Below are 9,816 nucleotides of genomic sequence, written 5' to 3'. Positions count from 1 at the left end.
AAAAGGAAACAATTTTTTTTAAAGTAAGAGCCCGTTTGTTTCTCCATCTGGATGAGTTATCTCGATGAAGATGAAAATTTTGTTTATTTAGACACTAAAAGTGCAACTTATTCAGATAGATCATCCAGATAATTTGTTTACTAAACTAATTTGAATAAAAATGAAAATAAGATCCATTTAGATGATTCATCTAGATGAGCTATATGGATGGACAAACAAACAATCACAAAAATTTGAATGGATCATTTGAATAGATCATACAAATGAATCGTTTGGATGAAACGAAAAATGGTGAAAGAAATCGCTCCTAACAAAAAAAAAAAAACTCTACTGGTTTGCCAAAATTGACTACAAATGAGCGATGCTATATATAAAAAATTAAAAATTCATCAAGTTTGACCAGAATTTTCGCGCTGCCTAAAACAAAAACACGTCCAGGTTCAATGAACCTTGTTTTACCTGGTTCTTCCTCCTTTTTTATATAAAGGCCAACGCTTTCTGTCAATGCATCTGTAAAAAAAAGAAAGAAGAAGAAATCAAATCTATCCAAAATCTGTCTTTCCGATTCGAAATCTTGCTGTGAAGAAAATGGCAATGGCAGCAACAGTCTCTTCTTCAGGGATCACAAGCTCTGCTTTCTCTCGTTCCGTGATCTCTTCAGAACCCAAAGGTAACAAGATCAAGTTTCAATTTTTCTACGAATTCTCAACTTCTCGAACTCAAAATCTGAGAAATTGTTTGATGGGTTTCTCTTAATTACATCAAATTCGGTTCCTTTACGTACGAATTTAGAATCTGAAATCTAATTTAAGCTCTTTTTTTAAAAAAATCTTTCTTACAGTATCACAGATCGGTTCGTTGAAGTTATTAGACCGTGTTAGTCTCACAACTCCGATGTCTCTGAAGAAGCGATCATCCGTCAAGCCCTTAAACGCTGAGCCAAAGAGGAACGACTCTATGGTCCCTCTTGCAGCAACAATGGTAGCACAAGTCGCAGAGGAAGTAGTAGAGGCTGAGGATTTTGCAGAGCTTGCTAAGAAGCTAGAGAATGCTTCACCTCTTGAGATTATGGATAAAGCCCTCGAGATGTTCGGCAACGACATCGCTATTGCTTTTAGGTATGTAAATAATATTACATGTTCAGTTCAGATTGGTTCTTTGAATACGAATATGTTTGTTCATTAGACTGATTTGCCTTCTTGTGTGTGTTGCAGTGGTGCTGAAGATGTTGCTCTGATTGAGTACGCTCATTTAACTGGGAGGCCTTATAGAGTGTTTAGTTTGGATACAGGGAGGTTAAACCCTGAGACGTATCGGTTTTTCGACGCGGTGGAGAAACACTATGGGATTAGGATTGAGTACATGTTTCCCGACTCTGTTGAGGTTCAAGGCTTGGTTAGGAGCAAGGGTTTGTTCTCTTTCTACGAGGATGGTCATCAGGAGTGTTGCCGTGTGCGGAAGGTGAGACCTTTGAGGCGTGCGCTCAAGGGTTTAAGAGCTTGGATCACTGGTCAGAGGAAAGATCAGTCTCCTGGAACGAGGTCTGAGATTCCGGTTGTTCAGGTTGATCCGGTTTTCGGAGGTTTGGACGGCGGAGCTGGTAGCTTGGTGAAGTGGAATCCGGTTGCGAACGTTGAAGGGAGCGATGTTTGGAGTTTCTTGAGGACTATGGATGTTCCGGTCAACACATTGCACGCGGCGGGGTATGTTTCGATAGGGTGTGAGCCGTGCACGAGAGCGGTTTTGCCTGGTCAGCACGAGAGGGAAGGGAGGTGGTGGTGGGAAGATGCTAAGGCTAAGGAGTGTGGACTTCACAAAGGGAACATCAAGGAGAATGCTAATGTAAACGGAGAGTCGAAACCCGTTGTTGAGGATATCTTTAAGAGTGAGAATGTTGTGGCTTTGAGCAGGCAAGGGATTGAGAATTTGGTGAAGTTGGAGAACCGTAAAGAGCCTTGGATCGTTGTACTCTATGCTCCGTGGTGTCCGTTTTGTCAAGCCATGGAAGCATCGTATGATGAACTGGCTGATAAACTCGCCGGAAGTGGGGTTAAGGTTGCCAAGTTCAGAGCTGATGGTGAGCAGAAGGAGTTTGCTAAGCAGGAGTTGCAGCTCGGTAGCTTCCCAACGATACTGGTTTTCCCTAAGAACTCGTCAAGACCGATCAAGTATCCTTCTGAGAAGAGAGACGTTGATTCTTTGACTTCGTTCTTGAATCTTGTCCGGTAAAGAAACCACAAAATCAGTCGACAGTTCCATGAGAAAAAAGAGATCAAACAAGAACCATTTCATCTGGTTCCATATTGCTAGAACAGATGAAAGTTGTTGTCCAGAGAGTGATGATTTACAGCTTCAGGTCACATGAGAGATAAAGCTCTCCAATAAAGCTTGAGTTTCTGCAGTATGGTAGTGTTTCAAAGCTGTAAACGTGATGCTTTTCATGTAAATTTTGTGGTTCTTAATGAAATGAAACTCAATGTTTCTTCCTTGCTTGCATTCATCATATCAAACATACTTTTAAATTGAAGTTTTAAGAATCAAAAGCAGAGTAAACAAAGGTAAAGTAATGGATCATATAATCAGATTATATCAAACCTTGTGATATTCAATAATCAGAACAAAGTAAATTTTGTAGCTAATATTGAAATCAAATTCCTGTTTCTTCACATTCATATTAAACACAAAGATGTAACCTCAAAGTTGAGAATTTCAGGAATCAGAACCATAGTTAAAACAAAGCAAGTATCTGATGATACATACCACACTACAAAGATGTTACCTGGAAGTTGAGTCTTTTTCTAAGAATCAAAGCCAGAGTAAACACCGCTCTCTCTCAACTGCCTCTTCTCTTCCTCAACGTAGTTCTTCCCTCTACTCGCTTGCCCCAAATCTCTCTTCTTCTTCTCCTTCTGCGAAAAAGAAAGACTCTTCCTATCACTCCTCAGCTGCGCGTTCGCAATGGTCTCCCCACCTGCAACCGCAGCTCTAGTAGCTTCCCGTTCTCGAAAACTCTCTTTCACTTCCTCTGGTCTTTGCTTATCCTTCCCCGTAGCCCATGACCAATCCGCTTTCTCCACAGGAGGAGGCAAATCTGGAAGACCAACGGCTTTGTAACCATGCTGCTGCAGAGATTCATAGTCAAAAGCTTTCTTCTCTTTCTTCGCAAACCTCGCTGCGTATAAACAACAAGACAAAGTTACATAACAGAACTCACTATGTTAAAACAGGGAAAAACACTTTATTTTTATGTTTCTACCTATTGTCTTCTTGCTCTTTCTCTTCTTCTTATCAGTCTCTGTAGTATCAGCGTTAGAGTCAGAAGATGATGATTCCTCGGATGAGTCTTCTTCATCATCATCATCACCCCATCTCATCATACATTTCTTCATGGTACAACTCTGAGAAAAAATCAAATCTTCATTTAGTTCCACTTTTAACAAACAAGCTTAGTTTTTTTTACAAGACATGCTCGAAAGACATACGGTCACAGAGATCAAAATACATATAAAGGTCGAATCTTTGTAATCTATTTGAGAAACCCAGTTAATGAAAAAAAGAGCTTTAAACGCTAAATTGAATTCGGAGGTCCATGAAAGATGCCAAATCTAATTAAGAGTATAGTCTGTACGGTACCTTGTCTGGGCAGTCAAAGTTGGAAGGTCGACGACGGCGAATAGTCGCAAGGGGAATCGGGAGAGGAGCGGAATGGTTTTTAGGGACTTGGGAAATGAACCACTTACTAGTTACTAGTTACTACATATAGAAATTATTCAAAATTTTGAAATGGCCCAAAATGTTTAGTTATGTTACAATTTAGTCCAAAATTTGTTAGGTTCGTAAAGTTCGATCGGCTTTGAAAATTGAAATTGGATTCAATTCAAACGTCAAAGTTTGATCGGCTTGTCTGAAATTTAACGGGTCATAATAATGGAGTAAGAAGTTTGACCGGAATCAGAAGCACGTCTACAATACCTTATCTGCAACAGTCCGTCCATAATACCTCGTCTATGGCAGCCTAACCATTACATCCTTTATGATGACTTGTCTAACTCTATGACACGAGTACGTTATAGTACCTCGCAACGAAAGCTCATCTACTTTGACCCTCGTGCCTAGTTACACTATGGTTGGCCAATGTTGAACTCGTATCTTGCAAATAATATAAAACGCTCGATCAACAAGTTGAGGAGGGCTTATTTAATTAATGGAAGTCGGCAAATAAATATGAAATACACAAGGAAAAAGAAAACAGGTGAAAAAAAAAAATACTTTCAAGACAAAAAGAAAAGACTACAAAAAAAATGAAAAGACACCAACTTCAACCTTGTAAAATAAATAAGCAGACTGCTCAAGTGTAACGGATCATCTCTAAATCATCTACAAGCATTTCGACACTTCTATGAAAAGCCGGAAACTCTATGAAAACGTATTTTGACAACTAAAGTCCTTTGTAAACTATTGGTTTGATCTCTATTCAAAGGGTATGCAGGCAGCATTTAATCGGATTCGACTAAAACATAAGAAAACATATTTTATGTTTGTGTGCCAAGTTTCAATTCCAATACGTAACTTCTCCTAAACTTTAAATCAAAATCGTGCTTTTGTCAAGTACACCGATTTCAGATTCTTACCAGAGATGTAGCTTAAATCATTTCTCCTACCGGGACTCGAACAATAGAACCAACAAATGTTCAATTTTAATTTTTTGTTATATTTAACACGAATATTTATTAACGATATAAAGAATAGAGTTGTTTAAATGGCGACTCTTAAATCGACCAAACCCTAACCTCATTATATGCCAATAAAGGAAAAAAAAAAGATAGGGTAAGCTTAGAAATTTGAAAACTCTATTTGCAACTTTGAAGAATGACGGCAATGTCAAATCTTCCAGAAGAATTGGCAAGGGAGATACTCTCTAGAGTTCTATTTACATCTCTGAAAACGTTGCGATGTACTTGTAAAACTTGGAACGATTTATCGAAAACTCGGGTTTTTGGTAAAGAAGCAGCAGTTTCTAGGGTTCATGGTGATAAATGGTAGGGTTTGTTCCTTGAGACTTGATTTCCAAGGAATCCATAACGAAGGAGACTTGGTTTATAAATCTACAAAGAAAATAAGTAAACTTGATCAAACCAAGATGTGTGAAGTTCTTCACTGTGATGGTCTATTGTTATGCGTCTATAAAAATAATAACCTCGTGGTGTGGAACCTGTATCTGAGGCAAACCAGATGTATTCCGGTCAGATGCAAAACTAACTTGTTTATCTTAGACGATATCGGCAAGTTTTCTCTGGTGTTTTCGAAAAAAAAAAATTTGAAAACAAAAAAAATCGGAATACTTCCACAGAAGTTGTCTCAAAGAAACACACATAAAGTCAATTGTAAAACTAACATTTGCATTGACCAGAAAACTTTTGTGTAAGTCTTCTACATCCACAAGACTTAACGTAAGTCTTCTAATAGACAGATCTGGTGAGATAATTTCCTTAGCACACATAAGTTTTCTCTAAGCACCCAGAACCTCAAACAAAAGCGATTCACCAAGAATCGTGAGCTTGAATGGCTCTATGAACCTTAAAAAAAATTAGAATCAAAATCTTGGGTTTTTTGGATGAATATCGAAAAAAAGTGAAAGAGATGTTGCTTTTAGTTCATAAGAAATAAGATAGAGGAGACTAAATCGATTTTTTAGGTGCATTAAGAGTTTCAAATTGGTTATTCATGATGGTTGGTATATTTATGACAATGGTATTATTGTAAATACTTGATGAAGGTGAGGATGATGGAGTAAAATACTTATTTTCAAAATATAATGTAATGACATTTTGGTGAATAGTCTGAATTTCTAGGGTGAATAGGACAAGTCAAAGTTCCAAAAAAAAACCATGGATTAGTTTTGACTTTTGAGTCATATTTGTAAAGAAAGTCCAATATTTTTTTAGATATTTTTAGTTTCATAAAATATTTTTAGTCAACTAAAGATTATACAAAATAAATAAAACATATTAATATGCTAATTATAAATTGTTTTATTTAACTAAGATATTTGGTTTACATTATCTAAATTAGTTTCTGTAATTATTTACAAAAATATATAGATACAATTAAAATATTTTATTACTTTGAAAATATATTTTATGTTGCTTAGGCTTATGTTTAAAAAGGAATATTATATTTCTTAATGTCAAGATTATTTATGTTAAATTTCCTATTTTGTGGAATCACATTATATATCCCCTATATATTATTTGAGAAGCATTGCAACATTTTTTTGTAGCCACGTGTCATCACTAGAATGATTCTTAGAATCTTTAGAGAAATATGTTGGTCCATTTAAATATATAATAAGCTTTTTATTAAACCACAATAAATACATTATTAATGTGACTCATTATTTCCTTAAATAAGATTATGAAATTGCCTAATGTTGCTAAAGTATATATGACAATTAATGATTTTGAATAATAAAGATTTGATAAAAATAAGTGTGTATTATAATTATACTTTTTTTAATTTTAAGCTATTAAAATAAATTAAAAAATCATAGTAACCACATAATAAAAATTAAAAAAATTATTTATATATTATATTTTGAATTTTTAAAAACAAGTATAAATTACTAAAACTGTTAAAAGTTTCACATTCAAATTGTGTGATCTATGATTTAAAACTTTTGTTATGACATGATATAAATAATTAAAAAATAATATAAGTTGAAAGTCTCATTTAATAAGTATCAAAAATAAAAGATATATAAATATATGTATCATTTTAAATTAAACTGTATGCCGTATAAAAATACATAAATATAATAATTTTGAAATTTACTTTGAACATTTTTTTGATAAAAAATTTGAAAAAATATTGACAACTTAACTTTTTAAAAATATTATAAATTACTTAAACCATTATTCCCACAGTGAAAATTTTGTTATCACTAATTCAGACTTTTTGCTATAACAGATACAAACGATAAAAAAATATGAGCAAAAAGCATTATCTAATAAATATTAATTTTAACATATATCATATATATGTTACTATCATTTAAATTTAATTATATATCATATCAAATAGAAAAAATATTTTTTCGATTTATTAAATTTATTTATATGTTCGCACCAATTTAATTATATAAGTAGTAGATAATGGTTTTTTAATTATTAAATATATATTGATTATTTCATAATATGCTATAAAAATATAATATATAAAATAATTTATATATATAATGTTCATTCCGCGCAAGGCACGGATCTTAACCTAGTGAATATATTGTTTTTAAAAATTCTTTTTTAATATTTTGGATGTTTCCTTTTTACTATATATGTTATTTAAAAATACAAATAAAAAGGAAACTTTTAATTAACATAAATATTAAATAAAAAGGAAAATCAATTTTAATAATAGTAATTAAATAAAATATTTTTAATTCATTAAAAATACTTTTGTAATTAACCATCCTAAAAATTAACATAATCAACGCAAGTAGGAAACTGACTTCTCAAATAATATTATAGATCCATCAACTAAATTTTGTTAATTGACATGTTTTAACTCGGAATAGACTATGTTGATTGGTTTTAAATCATTTTTTTTCTTCTAACGTTGTCCCTAGATTTAATAACATAACTTCTCCATTATAATTTTCTACAATTTAAAAAATTAAATAATAGACTTACTAAAGAGATGTAAGGAAAAAAAAAACAAAGGTAGGAAAGAGAAGAAGCCCTAACTTTATTATAATCTATACGAGAAAAGAAGAGAGGGCATGTTTTCCCTTGGAAAGTTTTTTTTGAATAGAAAGTTAAACACCCTGTTGGCAAGTTTGAAGAATGACGACAATGTCAAATCTTCCAGAGGAATTGGTAAGAGAGATACTCTCTAGAGTTCCATTGACATCTCTGAGAAAACTGCGATGTACTTGTAGAACATGGAACGCTTTATCCAAAACTCAGGTTTTTGGTAAAGAAACAGCAAGGAATCAGTTTCTAGGGTTCACGGTGATTAATGGTAGGGTTTGTTCCTTGAGACTTGATTTCCAAGGAATCCATAACAAAGGAGACTTGGTTCATAAATCTACAAAGAAAATAAGTAAACTTGATCATACCAAAATCGAGGAAGTTTTTCACAGTGATGGCTTATTGTTATGCGTCCGAAACAGAAGTAACTTCGTGGTGTGGAACCCATATCTGGGGCAAACCACCCAGTCGGGATTTCAGATTTTATGACATGTTTTGTTTCGGATACGACAAGAACAACCGTAACCACAAAATCTTAAGGTTTTGCTATGATAATGATGAATCCCTTTTCTGTTTCGAATTGTTCGATTTTAAGACTAGTTCTTGGAGGCTTCTTGATATCGAACCAGACGTTGATCTAGATGTTTACCGAAGTGGGGTGTCTTTGAAGGGAAACACTTACTTTGTTGCTCAAACTAACAGACCAGGGGTTGTAGACGTTTTACTCTGTTTCGATTTTACAACAGAGAGGTTTTGGCGGCCTCTGCCGTTTCACTATGATGCTGTAGAACACGTGGTTCTGTCTTGTGTTAGAGAAGAGAAGCTCGCTGTGTTATATCAAATAGAGAATACAATGGAGATTTGGATTACAACTAAGATTGAGTACGACGATGTATCCTGGAGCAAATTTTTGGAAGTGGAGATGACACCGCTCAATGGTTTTGATTATGACTTTGATACTGAAACTGAGAGCTTCTTCATCGACGAGGACAAGAAATTCGCGGTTGTTGGTGGTGAATGCGAAAATAAACCAATCTGTAGGTATCAAACCGCTCACATCATTGGACAAGATGGATACCTGAAATCTGTACGTACCGCAGAATGTCCAAAACCACTTGTGTTCTCTTCTTATCTTCCAAGTTTAGTGCAACTAGAAATCAACCAACGGAGCAAGAGGAAACCCAAAGATTGCTTTTATCAAAAGAAACTAAAGAAACTGAGAGCTTCTTCATTGACGAGGAGAAGGAAGTCGCTGTGGTTTATATTGTATTCGAAGAGATAAACCAATCAAGGGAGAGACCTATTGCTATCAAACCGCTCACATCACTGGGCAAGATGGATACCTGAAATCTGTGAGTGTCGCAGAAGCTCCGGAGTGTGGACTTGATGAACTATTTGTGATCTCTTCTTATGTTCCAAGTTTAGTGCAACTAGGAATCAACCAATGTTGCAAGAGGGAACACAAAGATTGCTTTTATCAAAAGTAAATAAAAGAACGAAACTATTAAATTTAGTTAATTATGTAGTTTCTATTGATTTTCATGTCGCTTTGAACAGAACTATTGATGGTCTTGTGTTTTGCTATATTCAATCTCATCTAATAAAGAATTGTTTTTAGACTCTTTTGTATTGTTCCTCTGTAGAAGTTGAATACAGAAGTTTTTGGCTTCCTTTGAAATAGTTTGGTGAAAATAGTTAACACTTGATGAACTTAATTAGGGATAGTACAACAGCAATTTACATTGCAACAAATCATGTAGTCCATGAGATTGCCACTTTGTTCGTGAACAGCTAGACAAGGGATTCTCTAAACACTACATGTTTGAATTAAAGATCAAGTGGCGGATATACTAAACATTTGTTTCCTCATCAATTTGAACATTTAAAATCTAAGATGAACCGACATAACGTTTTGGGAAAGCTCGTCTAGAGGGAGAGACTAGTGGATGGTTGAAGTCTGGTTAGATCGGTTCTTAGATGACTCTCTTATGCTTACGCACAGTATAAAAATTTTTTGTGCACAAATTTCATTAATCGAAGCCTAAGGCAATTCAATTACAACCGAAAACAT

General features: G+C 34.3%; 3 protein-coding genes across 3 annotated transcripts; 2 read left to right on the top strand and 1 right to left on the bottom strand.

Annotated features, from left to right (window-relative positions):
- Positions 1-495: 495 nt before the first annotated feature.
- LOC106366895 (5'-adenylylsulfate reductase 1, chloroplastic) lies at positions 496-2,486 on the top strand. Its single transcript, XM_013806572.3, has 3 exons — positions 496-670; positions 842-1,118; positions 1,215-2,486. Exons 1-3 carry the CDS (start codon positions 589-591, stop codon positions 2,227-2,229), a joined length of 1,374 nt encoding a protein of 457 aa, XP_013662026.2. The 5' UTR covers positions 496-588; the 3' UTR covers positions 2,230-2,486.
- A 123-nt stretch (positions 2,487-2,609) lies between these two features.
- LOC106366896 (UPF0690 protein C1orf52 homolog) lies at positions 2,610-3,769 on the bottom strand. Its single transcript, XM_013806573.3, has 3 exons — positions 3,634-3,769; positions 3,257-3,398; positions 2,610-3,172 (listed from the first exon to the last, which is right to left on the bottom strand). The coding sequence occupies exons 2-3, from the start codon at positions 3,387-3,389 to the stop codon at positions 2,799-2,801; spliced, it is 507 nt and encodes a 168-aa protein (XP_013662027.2). The 5' UTR covers positions 3,390-3,398; positions 3,634-3,769; the 3' UTR covers positions 2,610-2,798.
- Positions 3,770-8,139: 4,370 nt separating this feature from the next.
- On the top strand, positions 8,140-9,027 carry LOC106349830 (F-box protein At3g49510-like). The gene has a single exon (XM_048740379.1). The coding sequence runs from the start codon at positions 8,140-8,142 to the stop codon at positions 9,025-9,027; it is 888 nt and encodes a 295-aa protein (XP_048596336.1).
- The last annotated feature ends 789 nt before the right edge of the window (positions 9,028-9,816 follow it).

Source organism: Brassica napus, chromosome A9 (assembly GCF_020379485.1).
Source record: "Brassica napus cultivar Da-Ae chromosome A9, Da-Ae, whole genome shotgun sequence".
Taxonomy (NCBI): domain Eukaryota; kingdom Viridiplantae; phylum Streptophyta; class Magnoliopsida; order Brassicales; family Brassicaceae; genus Brassica; species Brassica napus.
This window is presented reverse-complemented; position numbering and strand designations above follow the sequence as displayed.

Excerpts from the sequence above, each read along its gene's own strand:
- LOC106366895 (XM_013806572.3), top strand. The coding sequence starts at position 589 with ATGGCAATGGCAGCAACAGTCTCTTCTTCAGGGATCACAAGCTCTGCT. Across the intron at positions 671-841 it reads GATCTCTTCAGAACCCAAAG|TATCACAGATCGGTTCGTTG; the intron begins GTAACAAGATCA and ends TCTTTCTTACAG. Across the intron at positions 1,119-1,214 it reads GACATCGCTATTGCTTTTAG|TGGTGCTGAAGATGTTGCTC; the intron begins GTATGTAAATAA and ends TGTGTGTTGCAG.
- LOC106366896 (XM_013806573.3), bottom strand. The coding sequence starts at position 3,389 with ATGAAGAAATGTATGATGAGATGGGGTGATGATGATGATGAAGAAGAC. Across the intron at positions 3,173-3,256 it reads AAAGAGCAAGAAGACAATAG|CGAGGTTTGCGAAGAAAGAG; the intron begins GTAGAAACATAA and ends GTTTATACGCAG.
- LOC106349830 (XM_048740379.1), top strand. The coding sequence starts at position 8,140 with ATGGCTTATTGTTATGCGTCCGAAACAGAAGTAACTTCGTGGTGTGGA.